This window comes from Leptodactylus fuscus, chromosome 7 (genome assembly GCF_031893055.1).
Source record: "Leptodactylus fuscus isolate aLepFus1 chromosome 7, aLepFus1.hap2, whole genome shotgun sequence".
Lineage (NCBI taxonomy): Eukaryota > Metazoa > Chordata > Amphibia > Anura > Leptodactylidae > Leptodactylus > Leptodactylus fuscus.
In genome coordinates, this window is record NC_134271.1 from 127,185,234 (window position 1) to 127,205,702 (window position 20,469).

General features: G+C 43.0%; 1 protein-coding gene across 1 annotated transcript in view; it reads right to left on the reverse strand.

Moving 5' to 3' along the window:
* KNL1 (kinetochore scaffold 1) overlaps positions 1–20,469 on the reverse strand; it is a 32,765-nt gene that overhangs the window by 811 nt on the left and 11,485 nt on the right. The window contains exons 9-26 of the mRNA XM_075283033.1: positions 18,875–19,800; positions 15,800–18,772; positions 15,751–15,761; positions 13,939–15,716; positions 12,956–13,097; positions 11,955–12,022; positions 10,948–11,046; positions 9,620–9,735; positions 9,448–9,538; positions 9,242–9,358; positions 8,536–8,623; positions 7,249–7,326; positions 6,211–6,250; positions 4,308–4,409; positions 3,582–3,682; positions 1,865–1,933; positions 931–1,040; positions 631–749 (exon numbers count right to left, since the gene is read on the reverse strand). Coding sequence (XP_075139134.1) covers positions 631–749; positions 931–1,040; positions 1,865–1,933; positions 3,582–3,682; positions 4,308–4,409; positions 6,211–6,250; positions 7,249–7,326; positions 8,536–8,623; positions 9,242–9,358; positions 9,448–9,538; positions 9,620–9,735; positions 10,948–11,046; positions 11,955–12,022; positions 12,956–13,097; positions 13,939–15,716; positions 15,751–15,761; positions 15,800–18,772; positions 18,875–19,800 — 7,028 coding nt within the window. The remainder of the gene's footprint in view (positions 1–630; positions 750–930; positions 1,041–1,864; positions 1,934–3,581; positions 3,683–4,307; positions 4,410–6,210; positions 6,251–7,248; positions 7,327–8,535; positions 8,624–9,241; positions 9,359–9,447; positions 9,539–9,619; positions 9,736–10,947; positions 11,047–11,954; positions 12,023–12,955; positions 13,098–13,938; positions 15,717–15,750; positions 15,762–15,799; positions 18,773–18,874; positions 19,801–20,469) is intronic.

Sequence of the window (20,469 nt, forward strand, 5' to 3'; positions counted from 1 at the left end):
GTACTCGCTCATCTCTAGTAGGCACACCACGCAGTTGCTTTAGGGCCTATGCTAGAAAAAGGGCCTGGCCCAAAATGTATTCGGCTTCTCGACAGAATGAAGGAGTTTTCAGGCAGCCGCCGCTGGGTTGAGCTCACTATTAACTTCTATCACAGTTGTATAAAATCCTATGTACTGAGCTCCACCTAGTGGTGGCTGCAGGCAGCCAGTCTTTTTAATGAAGCAGTCAATTACTTAATGGGCGATATTTATCAGTGTATTTATGCCAGTTTTCTGTCAATTCTATTAGTTTATAGGGGTGAAACCTGACCATAGGAGATTGTATTTTTTTTGTGCAGAACTGCAGCAATACATGTGGACCTGGGATAACTGTCTGAACACCGTGCCTAGTGCTCCAGTTATAACAGGTTAACCCCATCCATTGAGTTAGATTGGTGGGGGTCTGACTGCAGTTATTAAAACATTGGTCCTAAGTCCCCTGTACGAATGTACTAATGGTTGAACATGTGCAGACAAAGTCTATGGGACTGATGGAGAAAGCCAAGTGCCGTACTAAAGGGGTATACCTCATCTTGTTAATGTGGCATTCATGAATCCCTTTAATATAATATTTGTCAAAGTATTACTCACTCTTGATTTTGTACTTGCGCCTTCACAATGTTATATTTCGCCCCCCATTTTATTAGGTATTCCAGCTCTTCTCCAAGTAATCTGCATCTGCACACCACCAGGGACAAATCCTGAAAAAACTGTAAAGGAAAATGGAAGTTCACATAACAATGCCTTCATGTTCATTGACTTTAAGAGGACCTCTCTTGTCCTCAGGCACATATGGTTTTATATACTGTTAGAAAGTTGATTCAGTGCTATAATATAATAAAAAAAGCCTTAAACCACAAATCCATAGCATCTGCATGTCTGACAGGTTACCTGAGGCAAGTCGTTCTGTGTTTTATAGGTTTCATGAAGGGCTCCTTTTTTCTTGATATACTGTAAGATCAGTCTATGTACCAAAATAGATGTAGGAGGAGCAACCTTGTCTGCAAAACAAGAGGAAATTAAGAAAAATGTCATTGTATGTTCATATTCAAGCATCCTGCAAAACCAATAGGCTGGGATCAAGATCAGGGAATAAGACACAGTTAATTTCTGTAAGAAAACAGTTGTTGCAGTATCAAAGCTTATCACCGATCCACCAAATAGGAGATATATTCCTGGTTGCTGTAGGACAGACCTCTGGGGATGAGGTGTCCCTTAGGGCAAGAGGGGGCAGATTGACGCCGAATCCACCTCAGAATTCGCCCCCTCACAATAGAGGTCTATGTAGACTGCTAGCTTCCTTTTTTCCTTGAGTGGTATGTTCCAGCTCACAGAAAAAAGGAGCGAGCTGCCCTTTCTTCAGGCGGATTCTGAGGCTGATTCGGCCGCGGTGTCCGCCTCGCGACAGCACCCTCCGGACTAGGCCCATTCATTTGAGCCTACTCTGGAGGGGGAGGCTGCGGCAGGCGCATTTTGGTCCCATTCTGACGTGGCTTCCCGCATCAGAACCAAAATACGCAGGCCCGTGCCCCCTGTGAACAAGGCCTTATAGCAGGGATCAATCATGCACACGGCTGCGCCGATCACACTTTATGGTCCAGGTCAACAGAAGCCAAGTACGACACTTTTGAGGCTTTTTTTCAACATTTTGAGAATTTATATGCTGAATTATGTCAAGCTGTTCGGCATTTTCCAGAAGAAGCAGAGCCTGACCTGAAGTGGCGAGTTTCATGACACTGCTTCATAAACCATCGTTTATGCTTGAGCCCCCTGCTGTGGATGGTTGTAAAATTGACAGTGTAATCCTAAGAAAGGTCGGACTCACCGTCCAGCAGAGACTCCACGGTCATATTAGATATTCTCCTGCAGGGTTGGTCATTAAAGCTTTCACCATCTGAATAAAAAAAAACCACAATATATGGGATAAAGTCCGTGGCAGAGAATATATCATCAGCGCGGTTTCTCTTTAAACAGACTGGACGTGACGTAGAGGCAAACAGTAGGCGCTATAAGGGGCACACAGATTTCATATAGGGGCTGTATTTTCTGTTTGTGTCAATGTCTATATGGTCTTAAAGGGGTATTCTACGAGTCTTATACTGACGGCCTATCTTTATTATAAGTCGTCAGTATCAAATCAGTTGATTGAATTGGCTCAGGCAAGTGCTGCAGCATCATCTTTGTAAGTCATGTGATCCATCTGCAGCTAAGTCCCATTCAAGTTAGGACCATCTGGAGGCTACATCATGTATTTACAGCTCACGCATCACTGTTCATACCTCATAAGATAGGCCCGGGTCACATTTGCGCATGGGTTTCCGTTAAAAATATCACAATGCGGACAATTGTTTTCTCCTTATATTTGCAACTCAAAAATATTTCTACAAATTATTAGAGATGAGCGAGTACTGTTCGGATCAGCCGATCCGAACAGCACGCTCGCATAGAAATGAATGGACGTAGCCGGCACGCGGGGGGTTAAGTGGCCGGCCGCCGTCAAAGCGCAAGTACCAGGTGCATCCATTCATTTCTATGGAGCGTGCTGTTCGGATTGGCTGATCCGAACAGTACTCGCTTATCTCTACAAATTATACAGTTTATTATATGTCCCCAAAAAGTGCAAAAAAAAATGTCCTGCATAAAGTGAGATCTTAGGGTACGTTCACACACAGTTTTTTGCAGGACAATTTTGACGCGGAATCCGCCCCAAAATCATCTCCCGTTCATTTCAATGGGAGTGCCTTGTTTTTTTTTTCCCCCGTGAGCTATTTTTTTCAGCTAGCCAGCGGGAAAAAGAAGTGACATACCTTATTTTCCCGCGGATTCCGCGGCTCGAGACTCCCACCTCATTATGCACATTCATCCGGGCCTAAATCAGAAACGGGATGTAGATGCAATGCATCGGCATCCCGTTGCAGTTAGCCGCGCGGAAAAAAACTTTTCCGCTGTGTGAGCATACCCTTACAGAGATGTAGCAGCTACTAAATGAAAATTCATTTCCCGCTCAGGCAGATCGTATAGTGCGGCCAGCACTGGATGGTAAGCTAACGTGTTACCCAAATTGAGCACCCACCATGGAAGCTACAGAATGATTGTTAATAGAGATGAGCGAGTACTGTTCGGATCAGCCGATCTGAACAGCACGCTCGCATAGAAATGAACGGACGTAGCCGGCACGCGGGAGGTTAAGCGGCCGGCCGCCGTCAAAGCGGAAGTACCAGGCGCATCCATTCATTTCTATGGAGCATGAATTTCTATGGAGCATGCTGTTCGGATCGGCTGATCTGAACAGTACTCGCTCATCTCTAATTGTTAACACAGCAAATGTTCATCTGGTGGCTACTGAAAAAATATAGGAGGTTACTAAGGCCTGAACACTGAAGGGTTAAAAGGTCTATTATGCAACTGCTGCCCTGTATAACAGAGATGGAAGGAGACCAAGATGAAATAAAAACTAAATAGAATTGCCAATTATTATTTTATGACACATCTATCGGCATGTGGAAAGATGTCACATAGTGCAGGCATAAAAAGCCACCTACCGATACATTCTCCGAACGTGATGGAAAGTTCAAGAGAGTCGTACAGGAAAATGAATTCCGCCTCTTTGTCTGTCCACTTAACCAATTCCCATTCTGTGAAACTGAAAAGAGAAGAGAATGATCTATAGCTTTTCGTGGAGATCTACAGAGGAAGAGAACCCTCCCGTCTCTGTATACTGTACATCGCCTGTAAGTAATATACACTTATTATTGTTTATTTATATAGCACCATTAATTCCATGGTGCTTTACATTTGGGGGTTACATACAATACACAAAATATACAGGTAGATATAATACTAACAGTGACCGACTGGCATAGTGGGGTGGAGGGCCCTGCCCACGAGGGCTTACAATCTATGGGACATATGGAGAGCTTGAAGCCGTCTCTCATGTCAATAGTCCTTCCACTTATATCTACTGACATAAAACACCTTTATTATACTGAGGTAGAGGTCATCTGTCCGAGTAACAGCGACTTCTTACATGTGCCTTTAAGGCAGAATTTGAGGAAGTCTTCTATCTCAATATCCTCTCCAAAACCCCCCCCCCCCCTTCCCCTTAAGACTCCAAATGGCGAGCAGCTCTCGAGCTATCAGTGTGGCATTTATTGAAATGTTGGAAACAAAAGAAGAGTTTTGGCTGGTCAGTATAAGGAACAACTCATTAGTTTGTTAATAGAGTTCGTCATTGGGTGTAGACAATGGGTCACATGTAACTATGTTACCTGGGTTCCTGTAAACGCCTCTCCATAACCCGCGCTTCTTCCTGCAGGCAGCCAAGTTGTCCCAAGACCTTTTGTTTCTTATGTTCTAGCCTCAGACTTTCCCTACAAAGTGCAAACCGATCATATCAGTGGTGAACACATGATTTAGGCTTTGCAGGGTATATGGTCCTTAGTTGTCATGTGGTTTTGTTTATATGTAGAAGATTTTTTAGTACAACATTAGAAATATTTACTATGCAATGGATGTTATATACCGTGTTTCTCCGAAAGTAGAACACCCCCCGAAAGTAAGGCATACAGGGGGTTTCTGTTCAGGCACCCCCTGAAAATAAAGCATGGCCAAAAATCATTGCAGCCGGCTGGATGCTGTGCACTGTGATCCGTGTGCACAGGTAAGCCGGCTGCTGCCTCTGCTGTTGTATCCACTGTCCCTGCTGCTGTAGGATGAGCTCTCCCAGCTTATCCCAGAGGCAGAGGCAGCCATACAGAAGAGGCAGCAGCTGGCTTTCCTGTGCACACGGAGCACAGTGCACAGCATCCAGCCGGCTGCAATGCCAGTGAAGTGAGGCTCTCCAGCGCAACCGCCGGAAGCCTCGGTAAGCCCCGCCCACCGCTGCCGGGACGAACAGCAGCACCAGCGCTGCTATGAAGATGGGAAAGTTAAGTAGGATACCTTCCCCCCTCCCCTATACGACCTACAACTGGCAGTCGTACTGGCGCTCCGCTAAGGAAGTGCCGGCATGACTGCCGGTTGTCATAGACGTCCCCCGAAAATAAGACAGGTCCTATATTTAGGACAACAATTTAATATAAGACACTGTCTTATTTTCGGGGAAACAAGGTAGTAGACTATATGGTGTTTGCATGTGTGAATGGTGTTCTACGTTCAGTCTACATGGATGGACTACGTTCAGTCTTCTGTTTATATCAAGGTGGTACAACAATATAGCCAAGCGGAAAAAAAAGGGTATCCTACAAGGGGGAAGGAATGAGGCTGGTGCTTTGTGGTTCAAGGGGTTGTATGGTGACAAGAAAAAAAGTTGGTAAAGTTCATATGGCTTGTGAGAGAGTAATCCATGTGACTGGCAAATGAGACATCATGCAGTCTTTGAAACTTTTGTTTTGGGGGACAGTCAGAACATAGAACCAAAATGTGAAATAGACTCCTATGGGTATGACTTTTTTTTTTCTTTTTTTCAATACTGTGCATGGGGTATGTTGCTTTTTGCTATATGAGGCACAGTCTTTATTTGAATTTAACAACTGGTTCCTGGGGTGAAGGAAGGGTATGCTGAAGAATCTTAAAAAGCAGGAGACCAAAATATGGCCCCAGCATGCTGTAGGCCTGGGTTCATTTCCTATTTCCCATAATAAATGAAGACAAGGAACAAAATGTTATGTGTGGCCCCTAGACTGAGTCAAGCACCACATGTTAGGTCCCCAGAAGTGTAGTTAAAGTTCACAACTTATCCATACTGTTCCGAATCTTAAATGCTAGTTATACAGTAGATTGCATTTAAAGGGGTAGTTCATAATTTTAACATTGATACAACGTGTAGTGGCCATGATTAGTTACTGCAGTTCAGCTCCCAGTCATATGAATGAGAGTTGAGGTGCAATAACCTGGTCTGCTCATTGCACTGTGTATGGGGCCGTCTGCTTCTGGCTCAGTACACTGCTTTTGCTAGTACTGTGGTTGCAGAGATCAGCCGATCGTGGACATGCCATTGTAGATCAAAATAAAAATTCTGAAAAACCCCTTAATATAACATTTTAGATGTTTTTGTTATTCCATTTTTAAAGGATTGCAGTATGACCTTGTATTCCATGCACAGAAGTATCTCAAGTGTGTATATTAAACTTACAGATGTGATATAGTACATGTCTGACAGGAGGCGCTCACCTGATACATTGCTGTTCCTGGGACTTTAACTGGTCAATATCTATGAAGAGAAAATGTTATAAGGAGTAAATCTAGTTATATAGGCTATAAACATTAATTTGTGCTATTACTATGTATTCATATAGTGTAGTTGGGTGGAGTAAAAACACACACTGGACTGCCTCAAAAGAAGTGTGTGGCTTTCAGTGTGGATTCATTAGGCCAAGTTCACACGGGGTTTTTTGGTCTAGGGTGCCTCAGGTTCCGGTCCAAAATACAGGTAGTTGCGACTGGATGCCAGTGCAGTGCAGTCGTGCACTCCGCTGCCGATTAGGCCCAAATGAATCAGCCTAGTCGGGAGGAGGGAGTGTCTTCAGGTGGATGTTGGGAGGCGACTCGGCCTGAAGAAGGAGCATGTCGCTTCTTTTTTCCAGGACCCAGAAGAAACGGCTCCTGGAAAAAAGAACTGACCGGCGCCCATTGATTTCATTTTGGTCAGGATTTTGAGGCGGATACGGCCTTAAAACGCTGACCAAAATACCCCGTGTGAACGCAGCCTTATTGTTACCACAGAGAAAACTGCATCCTAAAGGAGTGTAGCTTTTATTGCACTGCGAATACAGCTTTAAATGTGTATTCCCATGTATATTATCTATGGCATATCCACAAGATATATACCATAAATATCTGACATATGCAATGCCCATGGGTGGGACCTGCCTCTTGCAAATGGTCCTAAATTGACATTTCACAGTGTGCTTCTCTTCATTCATTTCTATGGAACTTTGGAGTATAGTCGGGTCACCCAAAAGTCATGTATTGGTGAGCCATGTATGTATGCCATACTCTTCCCTCTGCAACTAGGACACCGGGATCCCTGCCCCCCCCGGTTCAACAGATAGATGCAGGTAAGTGTAAATATTCCAGAAGTTTCCTAAATAGGAATACTCCTTTAAGGGTGCATGTTCTTGCATATTTGATCAGTCTAGATTTTCGTACACCGTGTGATCCCAGCCTAACATGGTGACATAATGACTAGCACTTACACCTGATACTCACCTGCCTGGATTTGCATGCAGCCTGGGATGTTTAGGGCCAGGTTTTCATTTCTACATTCTTCATCCAGTTTAGCAGTTTCTTATAAGGGAGAAACAAATCAAAATATTAGCTGAAACTATCAGTCACTTAACTTTTATAAACTATGGAACAGCAGCCAACAGCAGGACAGAATTATTCACTCATTCCTAGCCTGCTCAGAGAAGGATGAAGAACTGGAAGAGGCCATGTCATTCATCCATTCCCTGTCAGTCATTATAGTTGTTAGGGTATATGTGATGAAAAACCTTCCATGTATGTTTTATCGGTTTATTGTATATGTATGTACATATGTAGTCATTGGGACTATCCAAGAGTGGGGTTATTGTCTTCCTGTGATCACAGAATCCCCAATGCAGCGGTTTTATCACCTAGTGTCGGCACACACAGTCCCCTTTTATAGCTTAAACATAATTTGGGTTTATGTGCAGAGAGGAGGGAGTAACTGAAGCTATCCTGAAATATTTATATATAGACACACACACATATATTTTATATATTGAAAGAGGTTTTTCAGGAATTGGACCAACCTGTATAGAGGCCAAGGCATATAAAAAAACACCATCCCCCCAAAAAACATACTTGTCTGTTCCTGGCACTCCATTGTTCGCAGCTGATGTTCAATCAGACTCGCTCCAGTGCATTGACGCGAGGAGTCTTCAGCCATGTCAAGGAACCAGTGACATACATGAGTGAGATCACTGGTCTCTCTCCAGGGACTGCAGATTGGTCTTAGCGGTCACCAGAGGTTGAGGACATCCAGCATCCAGGCACCCGTGTGAGGCCTCGTTCACATCTGCGTTGGTATTCCACCCGGGGGAAAACGGAATACCGAACGCAACTGCAAGCGGTGTGCAGTGAAAGCAGACAGATTCCCATAGACTATAAATGGGGTCCGTGTGCTTTCCGCCAGATCTCCACAGGGATCATGCGGACAAGAAAGTAGTTCACAATCTACTTTCCTGTGTGCATGATTCGTGCGGGCAACACGGGCAAGTACACGGACCCCATTGTAGTCTATGGGGTCTGTGTGCTTTCACTGCTCAGCATTTGCTTTCGGTATTCCATTCGGGGGGTCCCCATGCGTATTTCCTGAACGGAATACCGAATGCAGATGTGAACGAAGGGTAAGACTGAACGGATAATGGCGGCAGACAATAGAGTACGGAAAAAGGTGAGTGCACTTTATATAAACTGGTTGTCCAGGAATTGGAGGAACCTGTGTGGAGGCGTAAAATAAAAAATACATACCAATTTCAAGGCTAGAAATACAGTAATCGAGTTCTCTCAGAAGCGCATCAGTCTCATTAAGTCTTGCTTGCAGTTGCTCCCACTGTGTCTGTTTCATAGAAAGCAAAAGTTCGTTACAACTTTGGATCTTTACGTAGCTTGTTAGACTGAGCCTATGGCCTGTGCACTTTTGATGATAGTTATTGGACGGGCACTCATTCACTTGACAGCTATTACTCTGTCCCAATGCACGTGCACACTCCGCTTAGCGTGCATGTGCTCTTAAAGGGGTTGTCCAGGATAGCAATTTTTTTGGTTTTTTAGATGAGGCTGGCGAAGGATTTCAACAACAAAAACCCCATACTGCCCTGTTCCGGTGCTCCAGTGTCTTCCACCACAGTCTGGTCCTGCTGCTCCAGTGTCTTGTTTCGGCGTAAAAGACATGGAAATCACAGGTGACGTTTCCGAGTGATGTCCCGCTTCCTATAACTAGACTGCTGATTGGCCTGAGAGGTCATGTGACAGAAGTCCCCACTGCACAACAAGACACTGAGGAACAGGAACAGAATGCGGTGGGGGACACTGGCGAGTATGGGTTGACCCACCCCACCAAAAATCAAAGGTTCTGGCCGACACTAAGTGTATGTCTGCCTTAAATGCAAGTTTCCTGTGAGCTATTAAGCACATCGAACCAAGTTATGGCTATAGGACACATAAATATCAATACCTGAGCTGTGTGAAGAAGTTTGCTGTACGTAGACACCTTCTCTTCATGGGCTAAGAGTTTACTTTTCTTGGAATAAAAGGACTTCATATTTTTCAGAGTCACTCCAAAGTACATCAACTAGATCATAGGTAAAAAAGGAAGAAGATGTTATCTCATGTACATGAACGTACGGCGGGTTTCTGCCCCTAAGAAACTCCTGGGTTTACCTCATTTTCGGAGCACATTCTCATCGCCTCCCAGAGCAAACTGTTGGTCTGTACTAAAGGCTTGTGCTGCATCTCCGTCGACATCTTTAACCTGATAAAAGAGAATTTAGAGAACATTACAAGCTGCCCTCACTTTCATGAATTGGAGCCGATTTACTAGAATGACACTCACTCCTCTATGGTTTGGTACAAGGTATGGCATTCCTTCTCATACACCGCCAGTTTGGGTTGGTAGACATACTGATCTAGCAGGATTTCTAATGTGGTTAGGTCTTCAGTCATACCACGCTATAGAGAAAGAGAAGGATTGCATACATTAGTCAGCAAATGTAATCTTGCCTGTGAATGTTCTTCATTTGGTGAAGGCCTGTCATGCACATGGACAATGAGGGACACAGTTGAGACACAAACCTAGTCCCTTGTGCAACAAAAACAGCAACCAAGGGAGAATAGAGAAGACCAGGAGACCACTATAATGATGATGGATGGATTACAGGAGCTCTATCACTAGGAACAGTCATTTTTAACTAATCACATCCTTGCATAGGCTTTAGAAAGTCTATTCCACACCTACCTTTAGTATGTAGATTGCCTCAGTGGTTTCTGAATAAGTCCGTTTTTATTCATATGCTAATTAGACTGGTGCCGATACATCGTGCATGCTTTGCAATTGTTTCCTATGAGAGGCTGCTGATGACTCAGCTTCCTGTTTGCACACACATAGGAGATAATATCAGGGACGAGTGCTGCTGGGAACTTCCTGTGCTGGCTGGAAGCTCATTAGCATATGAATAATAACGGACTTATTCAGAAACCACTGAGGCAATCTACATACTAAAGGTAGGTGTGGAATAGCCTTTCTAAAGGCTATGCAAGGATGTGATTAGTTAAAAATGACTTTTCCCAGTGATAGAGCCCCTTTAAAGGCAACCTTTCATGTCCTCGGGGACACACATGGTTTTAGATACTGCTAGAAAGCCGACAGTACCAGGCTGGAGATACCGGTGCCGTTATTTTCAGCACCCAGCTCTACACACAATCAAAAGGGTGTTCCTGGGCTGTGAGGAACGCACCTCCTCCAATCCAGGGGCACATAATGGGAAAGTCGACAGTGCACTGAATTCATCACACTGTCGACTTTCTAGCGATATATAAAACCACATGTGCCTGAGGACATGAAAGGTCCTCTTTAAAGGAAAGGTCATCAGTATGTGATCTGTGGGGATCCAACACTCGGAACCTGCACAGATTAGTTTTTGGAGCAGCCTTTGGGTGTTGGAAGCTGCTGGTTGACAGGGAGAACAAGTATTCAAGTAATAGGAGTGGGGCTACAGTTCCCTTGAACTATTGCCATACAGTGGATGAGGCTGCTGCACCGCTCCTATTACTTGATTAAGAAGCCAGCAAAAACAAAAATTACTCGTCTTTGGCCTCCGTTTTCAGGTTACACAAACCTCACCAAGACATTGAACATTAGATTACATACAAAAGAAAGCTCACCTTAGATGGACGCTCACTGTATCTTGGCTTCTGGATAAGAATGCGGATTCTTAGCAGTGTAAAAAATTCCTGTACTGTGATGGTGCCATCTTGAAATTTCTTAGGAAACAAAAAAAATGGATGGCCCCATTGACACACGTTAGCAACATTTATGCACAACATTTCTCTGAGATCGAAATCCCAAATACAGTCATCACAATAAACCTTAAAGGGATCCTATCATTGGATACCCTTTTTTTCTGACTAACACGTAGGAATAGTCTTAAGAAAGGCTATTCTTCTCCTACCTTTAGGTAGAAATCCCGGTTTTCTTAGGTATGCAAAGGAGTTCTCTTGCAGCACTGGGGGCGTCCCCAATGCTGCGAGAGAAATCTCCAGTGATGCCTCTATCTTGTTCTGGAACGCCCTCTCCCTGTGTCTTCTTCCGTCCTGGGTTTCAATCTACTAGGCCTCGGGCAGAGCTGACTGAGCATGCCTGGGCCACAAGAAAATGGCCACTTACCCCAGCTTACTGTGTAAGCGGCCATTTTCTTGTGGCTCAGGCATGCGCAGTCGGCTCTGCCCGAAGCCTAGTAGATTGAAACCCAGGACGGAAGAAGACACAGGAAGAGAGCGTTCCAGAAGATGGAGGCAGTGCTGGAGACGACCCCAGTGCTGTTTGAGCGCTGGGGCCCACCTCCAGTGCTGCGAGAACTCATTTGCATACCGAAGAAAAAACAGATTTCGACCAAATGGCGGCACGGAGAAGACATCTAAAGATATGAGAAGAATAGCCTTTCTTAAGTCTATTCCTACGGGTGATTGGGAAAAAAAATAATTTGATTTTAATGATAGACTCCCTTTAAGATGCTATGGATGTAAATTACCTAACAGTATTTCAATTGTATGGGGAAAATACATTAGCAATGGATATGAATCATGTTACACAGCTATGTGTACACCAGTGCCTTGAGGTGCATATACACATATATTCGTAGAGACTCTGAGGGTGAGATAGATGATTATACCTGCCAGAGACTTTGCTCGCATCCGGCATCCCATGGTAACTGAGAATCCATTTGACTGTACTGTTGGCCTGTAATATATAAAAAAAAGTAATACATTAGTTGTCTGCAATGGTTTCATAAATTTAGGCATTAGAGCACAAAATGTATAAGCCATAAATTATCTCCTATATACAAAATAAAACTGTAAAAGCCTCTAAAAACTCAAAGTAAAGATTTGTACATTGCTTTGGCAAGAAAAAGTCCTTCAACTTTAAAGGGATTCTACCACTAAAACACTTTTTTTTCTAGTTACCACGTCGGAATAGCCTTTAAAAAGGCTATTCGTCTCTTACCTGTGGAAGTGCTCTCCGCCGCGCCGTTCGTTCAAAATACCGGTTTGTACCGGTATGCTAATGAGTTCTCTCGCAGCGATGGGGGCGTCCCCATCGCAGGAGCAGCGATGAGGGCGTCCCCATTGCAGCTCGAAAACTGACAGCAGCGCCGCCTCTCTGGTCTTCGGTGTCCTCCCCTTGCTTCTTCAGCGTACTGTCGGACGCCTGTGCAGTACGCTCTGTTCGACGAAGATTGCCGAACGTACTGCGCATGCGCGAAATTGCGATCCCAGCCATAGTGCGGGCACCGAACTTTCGTGCATGCGCAGTACGTTCGGCAATCTTCGCCGAACAGAGAGCATACTGCGCAGGCGTCCGACAGACGCTGAAGAGGCAAGGGGAGGACACCGAAGACCAGAGAGGCGGCGCTGCGGTCAGTTTTCGAGCTGCAATGGGGACGCCCCCATCGCTGCGAGAGAACTCATTAGCATACCAGTACAAACCGGTATTTTGAATGAACGGCGTGGCGGAGAGCACTTCCACAGGTAAGAGACGAATAGCCTTTTTAAAGGCTATTCCGACGTGGTAACTAGAAAAAAAAGTGTTTTAGTGGTAGAATCCCTTTAAATTACCAATAAAAAAAAAGTTTTGCCAAAACGCAAGAGGAAGAAAAGGAAGCCAAAAACTTACTGTTGAGCTCCATAGACAGCCCATCCCCCCGTGAATCTTGAGAGCTGCTGCTGTTGTACGTCTGCTCCATCGTCCTACTCGCTTGATGGGTTGAATGATCACTTTTGTAGGATTTGTCAGAACCTTTCAAAGCCATTGAGGTCTGAGGCAAACAAAAAGAAAACAAAAACGTCAAAACACATGAAATTTTGTCAGTGCATTGCCCATTATTTTTCTTTTTTAGTCCTCACAGAGCTCAGCTTCTCTCCTCTATCACATAACCCTATATATCACAGAGCTCAGCTTCTCTCCTCCATCATATAACCCTATATATCACAGAGCTCAGCTTCTCTCCCTCCATCATATAACCCTATATATCACAGAGCTCAGCTTCTCTCCCTCCATCATATACCCCTATATATCACAGAGCTCAGCTTCTCTCCTCCATCATATAACCCTATATATCAGAGCTCAGCTTCTCTCCCTCTATCATATAACCCTATATATCACAGAGCTCAGCTTCTCTCCTCCATCATATACCCCTATATATCACAGAGCTCAGCTTCTCTCCTCCATCATATAACCCTATATATCAGAGCTCAGCTTCTCTCCTCCATCATATAACTCTATATATCACAGAGCTCAGCTTCTCTCTTCTATCATATAACCCTATATATCACAGAGCTCAGCTTCTCTCCTCCATCATATAACCCTATATATCACAGAGCTCAGCTTCTCTCCTCCATCATATAACCCTATATATCACAGAGCTCAGCTTCTCTCTTCTATCATATAACCCTAGATATCAGAGCTCAGCTTCTCTCTATCATATAACCCTATATATCACAGAGCTCAGCTTCTCTCTTCTATCATATAACCCTAGATATCAGAGCTCAGCTTCTCTCCTCTATCATATAACCCTATATATCACAGTGGCTCAGTGTAATATCTTGACTAGGTTATGAAAGTATAGAAATAAAAGAAAGGAAGGAAATTGAATTAACCTGTTCATCTTTTTCCACAAAATTTTCATTCCACTTGGCTTTCTTTTCACTTTGACTCTCAAAGTCATCCTCTGTATCACGAACTCTTTTTTGACCATTCATGGAGTCTTTAGGCTGAGAAGTCGATATGTTCATGTTCTCCTGAAGAGCTTCTTCCTGACATAACTCCTCCCAGGCACCTTCAGGCACCTCATAGTCAAATATACGATTGATATCTTGATCATCGAGACAAGCAGGTAGCATCTCTTTGTCAATGCACTGCCCATCATCCACCACATTGAAAGTCTTAAGAAGTGCTTTAGATCTTTGATGCTTTGGGGTTTGTGCCTCAGAAGACAAAACTGCTTCCGAAACATTAGCTGTGCTTGACGCCCTTTTGTTGGGTAACTTCGGCTGAAACATTTTGACGGACAATCTATTTGGTAAGCAATTTTCCCTTGGCAGCGTTTTACTTTTCTCATTATTAGGTTCCTTTTCTTGAACAGTTTCTGTGTTAGGGAACCCTCCATTTATCGAGACCTGTTCAGAATCTAAAGGTTGCACAATTTGGGATGTTCCCGGCAGCTGTTTGACAAGGCTCGAGACAGGTGCAGTGTGATGGGTTGAAACTTTCGACTTCAACGTCAAACTCTTTATCTTTTGCTGGATTTCGGCAATGCTTCTGCGCTTATTTTTACTTTTCTCTGATAATTCGGATGAAGTCCCAAACTCTTCAACCTTAGAGGAGATGCCTTCAGGAAAACAGACATTGAATTCTGATATTTCAGGTTCCTTGTGAACAGGCTTATCCTCCCGCTGTTCAGCGTCTTGCGAAGCTTGTGTGATCAAATCCAAACTTAAGTCACAGGTTTGATTTGTATGATGGACAGTTCTACCTTCATGTTCTACTTGGTCTTGTTTTGATACTGAAGGTTCGGCAACTGTATCCATACAGACAACCTCCTTTTCTGGAAAATGGAAAGATACTCTTTTTCCCTTTAATTTTGCGGGTTTCGCTTCCTTTTCTAAGGTCACTTCTGGATCTTTTTGATGCACACTTAGGAAGACCCCAGCTTTCTGTTCTTCAGGTAGGACATTGTCTTTAGAATCGGAGCCGATACCAGGTCTAAGTTCACTGGTCGTCTTTAGACTCTCACTTTTTTCTCTTAATATTCCATTTTCTTGAACGGATTTGTCAGGAACATCCACTGGTTGTTCTACCATACCGTCCGAACTACCACCAGTAAAAATGGGATTGAATTTTGGATCGGTATTACCTACATCACTATATGTAAAGGGGGTATGCTGACTGTCCTTTGATTTATCATCAGTAAAACCAACCCCAATATCCAACTCATTACCTAAAGTAAAATCCATTTCGGCATTATCACAACAACCAGTCTTCGACAAAGAGATACCTTCGACTGGAATTGTGTGAGTTTTCGTGAGCTCATCATTTCCCAAACCCCCCATGAACATTCCAGATTTTGCTGAGAGTGAAAGAGACCTTGCGCAACTTTTCCTTAGACAAGTCTCTAATTTTTCTGCGGGCTTATTTAGATGACATTTTTGCTCCATTTCTATTAATTTTTCAGGATCTTTTCCCTTTCTGGATACCTCTGCTTCACCTTTTATTGCACCTAAGTTAGTAACATGGGAATTTTGGTCTAAAACATGGACTTCCACGGCGGCAGTGTGGGCTTTAGTGATATCCATACTCTGGTCTTCATTAGGAAACATGGTTTCGTTACTGTAAAGAAACAAGTCTTTATTTCTTGGTGCCACAATGCTCCTTTCTTCTGTTTTTGTGAATTGACTTTCCCTACTGGTGACTGAAAACGTCCCTGCCGATTGTTTCGGACCTGGAGTCATGCTCGGATACTTAGATGAAATATGTTGAGGTGCACTTTCAGCATGCATGCTATCATTTGAAGTAGCACGAGGTGCGATGTAATGGGAAGAACTAGACATGTAAGCATTGGTTTGGTCACACGAAGTAACGGTTTGAGATACTTGAGAAGACATCCTTGATGGATGGGTAACATGAACAGCACCTAAGGTTTTGCTTTCAATTGCAACCGTATAAGATTTTGTCATTTCCATATCACCTTGGTTGCATAGAGTTTTATCAAAGGAAGACTTATTTACTAGGTTCTCCACAAGATCAGCATTTGCTTTGGTTTCCTCCATATTACAGATCTGAAGTACAGTTTCATCAGAAGACTGGGGTCGAAAAGAAACACTCTTCCTCTTAGGAAGAACATCTGAAGTACGGGCACCTTTATGGTGTAGTTTATCCGATAGGTGATCGATAAAGACAGTGTTTGACTTTGTAAAGTCCATGTCTTCATCCTTGGCGTCTATACCATACACAGATGTAACGTTATCTGGTAGAGTCTCGGTGAGATGAACATTGGCTTTGGTCTCCTCCATATTACAGATCTGAAGTACAGTTTCATCAGAAGACTTGGGTCGAAAAGAAACACTCTTCCTCTTAGGAAGAACATCTGAAGTACGGGCACCTTTATGGTGTAGTTTATCCGACAGGTGATCAATAAAGACAGTGTTTGACTTTGTAAAGTCCATGTCTTCATCCTTGGCGTCTATACCATACACAGATGTAATGTTACCTGCTAGAACCTCGGTGAGATGAACATTGGCTTTGGTCTCCTCCATATTACAGATCTGAAGTATTGTTTCATTACGGGAAGAAGACTTTAGGCAGGACGAAACACTTTTTCTCTTATCAATAATATCATGAACATCTTTATCAGCTATGTGATCAATAAAGACAGTGTTCGATGTCGTGAAGTCCATGTCGTCATCTCTGGTGTACATCCCAGTCATAGTAGTGTTTTCAGCCATATTGACTGCATTACTTTTTGGATCAAGGACAGCATTTCTATTTGCTAGCTTTGTCGTATTTTGAAATTCTGTAAGAACCCTTTTAGCCTGCGAGTCTTCCAACAATTTGCTTTCAATTGCTGTAGTATGTGACCTGGTAATATCCATATCATTCTGTTCATGTAAACATAAAGTTTTATCCTGCGACTCAGTAGATATGGGAGTATATTTCTCCAAATGGTTTCCATTGTCCTTGTGGAATACAAGGTCTTTGCCTTTACATCTGTCCATATTGTCATGATGTTCGTAACTTGTGGAAGGGAGGACTTTAGTTATGGGAAGCTGTGGCTCGTGTCTAGTCTTTGTATGGTCTATAAAAACTGTATTTGACGCTGTGATATCCATATCTAGATCAAACTGTGTCCGACTAGTGTACTGCTCTTCATCATTGCCATGTACTGATTGAGGCCTAGAAAAGTATTTCACATCACCAAGATGACTCTTATTCACCATAGCAGAACTCGGCGTTGCAATGTTTTTCGACATACTCTTTACATTAGTATTCCCCATCTCAGCTATCACTTTGTTCTCGATAGCCACGGTATGTGCCCTGGTCATATCCATATCATCTTGGTCGTCTAGATATATAGTTTTATCCTTAAAGGATTCAGGCAATGTATTTTCTTTGTTCCAAGGCTTCATTTTTTCCGCAGCAATAAGTAGGCCTGCATTGACTTTAGTCATCTCCATATTACCTTCTTGATGGACGGTTTCCTGAGGAATCGCCTTGTTTTCGATAGCTACGGTATGTGCTTTGGTCATATCCATATCATCTTGATCGCACAGATATATTGTTTTATCCTTAAAGGGTTCAAACAATGGATTTCCTTTTTTCCAAGCCTGGGATTTTCCAGCAGCAATGAGTAGACCTGCCTTGACGTTTGTCATCTCCATGTCACCTTCTTGATGGACGGTTTCGTTATGAAGTGTTTGTGAGGCCTTACGTGTGGTGTCCATCTCGTGGCGCATAGCATTTGGTTTCGTAGTGACATTATCTAGAACTGAAGTGGATTGAAATTGTGACCCTACTAGATTTCGCTCGTCAATAACCATTGTATGGCTCTTTGTAAGTTCCATGTCGTCTCCGAAAACTGTTTTATCTATAGCAGAGCTCTTTATGGTGGATGGAATGGATTTGTTAGCTTCGGAATCGCCAGGTAAAATCGTATTTTTGATGGCAACTGTATGTGAGCGTGTGATGTCCATATCATCTTGATCAGACCTGAAAAGAACTATATTATTTTGCAAAGTTGTACATGACACATTATAAACAGGATTAAGACAGCCAGCTGGTATAGTCATTTTTCCAGTTTCTTGCTCGTTGTTTGGACATTTTGTGCGGTTAGTATCTTGCAACCTCTCGCTTAGAACTCTGCTGTCAATAGAAACCGTATGTGAACGCGTCATTTCCATGTCTTGCTGGTCGAATCTAAACACCACTGTCTTATTGCTTTCGTCGACACCTAATGGAGGACCCTTTCCAAAGCCACCAGTTTCAACGCCGGTCATCTCCATGTCATCTGAGATACGGCTAGTGGCATTCATAATGCTTTTTCGCTTCATAATCCCAGTGAGTGGCTCAGTACTTTCTGAGACTGTGTGATCACAAAAATCTGTGCCAGGTTTTTCAACATGGTTACTTCTAGAGGCCCTTTGTTGAAACCCTGTAGAAATCTTACTTTTGTTATCTTGATTCAAAATTTTTTGGTCAATACAAACTGTGTGGCTTTGCGTCAGCTCCATGTCATCACCATCAGTGGAGAACAACATGGTTTTATTAGAGACCGACTGAAGTTTTAGACCACCAAAATAGGATTTATTCTCTCTCTTGCTTGACTCTTGTAGGAGTTTACGATCAATGGCAACGGTGTGGGACTTGGTCAGTTCCATATCATCTTGCTCATAGGAAAACATGATTGTTCTTTCATTATGGTCAGATTTTGTATTGTTGCTAAACATTCTTTCCATAGGTTCGAAGTTAGAAATGGTGCTTGCAGTCTTGTTTTGTCCAACTTCCAATTTGTTTGGTACCATCTGAGAGTTTATAGACAACCTAGAACTTAGCCTTTGGCTAAAGTCAACGCCACTTGCGACGACTTGAGTTTTTACCCGATCCATTGTTAAACCATCTATAGCAACTGTATGACTTTTTGTAATATCCATGTCCTCTCCCTGAGGAAGAATAGTGGTGTGCTCCATGAAGAAGACTCTCTCTTTATTCGGAATAGATGTTTCCCTCGGATTCCTGTTTAATAAAACAGAATTGTTTCTGGTAAGTTCCATTTCATTTTCGTCACCAAAAACAATGGTCTTATCGGATGGGAAAACAGTCTGATGTGGCTGGACATCCTGAAGAGACATGTCTTGCCTTATGCGAGTAGTATGACTACAGGTCATATCCATGTCGTCTTCCAAAAACACAGTTTGGTCATTAGAAACTGGGCCAGAACTTTTTAGGCGAGAGCATTCAGTTAAAGGTAATTTCTGACTTGGGACTTCCTTATTGAACATTGGAAAAAAAGAATCGATGTTGGTTGTGTGGCATTTGGTCAAGTCCAGTCCGTCATCTTGCTCTCTGAACATTTGTGTAACATTTCCCGTGTTGTCCTTAGTCTGCAAACAGGTGGGAACAAATGGAAAAACGTTCTCTTTTTCAGCATCATCTATTTTAGTTACTTTTGATTTCTCATTGCCCAAACTTGCCAAAAAGTCACTGAATTTTATTTTGTTATCCACGGAAGAAGCTTTCTTAAACTCAGATGGTTTTTCAACGCCAACAGACCATGGAAAGTCTTTGTTTTTGGCAACTTCCTCGCTGTTTTGGGATTTTAAACTTGCCAAAAACTGACTGGTATCGATTTTCTTAGTTTTTTCCTCCGTCAATCCGAGAATGGTTACAGTGTTGCTTGTAGTCATATCCATATCATTGTCTGAAGCAAAGACAATTGTTCTGTCTTTTGCAGTGTCAGCACAAGTCCACTGTAAATAAAAAACCAAAACAAAACATGAACTGTTAGAAAAGTTACCCTGTAAAGAAGATGCATTACAAATAATACATAAAAATATAGAAAAATAATGCAGGTGGCCATGCATGCCAATTCTATCTACCCAACACCAAAAAAGTTGGTTTACTAACTAATTTGTTTTTCATGAATTGTGGAACATGGGACACCCATCCTCATATATAAATGGGGCAGGTACTGATGATGGTACTCCATTACAAGTCTATGGGACTAAGTGCTTTTCTAGCTCTGTATGTTTCATAGAGAGTGAATGGCAGGTGTGACCAACAGCCCCATTGACATGAGGGACACGGGAGGTCTGCGCTTCTAAATAGTGAAAAGATCCTAAGGAACCCAGTCTATGAATTCTAATACTACATGGTGACACAATCACACATTGCATGATCCTGTATCTTATAACCATCAATGTTAATTTCCACCCCCCTCACCGACAGTGTTCACAAATTGCACACAACTTTGCAATTATAAACATTAATACAAGTCACATGTAAGGGAGCGTTCACACTACCGTCGGTGTCCGACATGTAGTGTCCGATCAAAATCTGTCACGGACACTAGATGTGTCCGTGACACCTGTCATTCACTTGAATGGGCATCGGGTGCGTTCTTTTGCACTCCGTGCCCG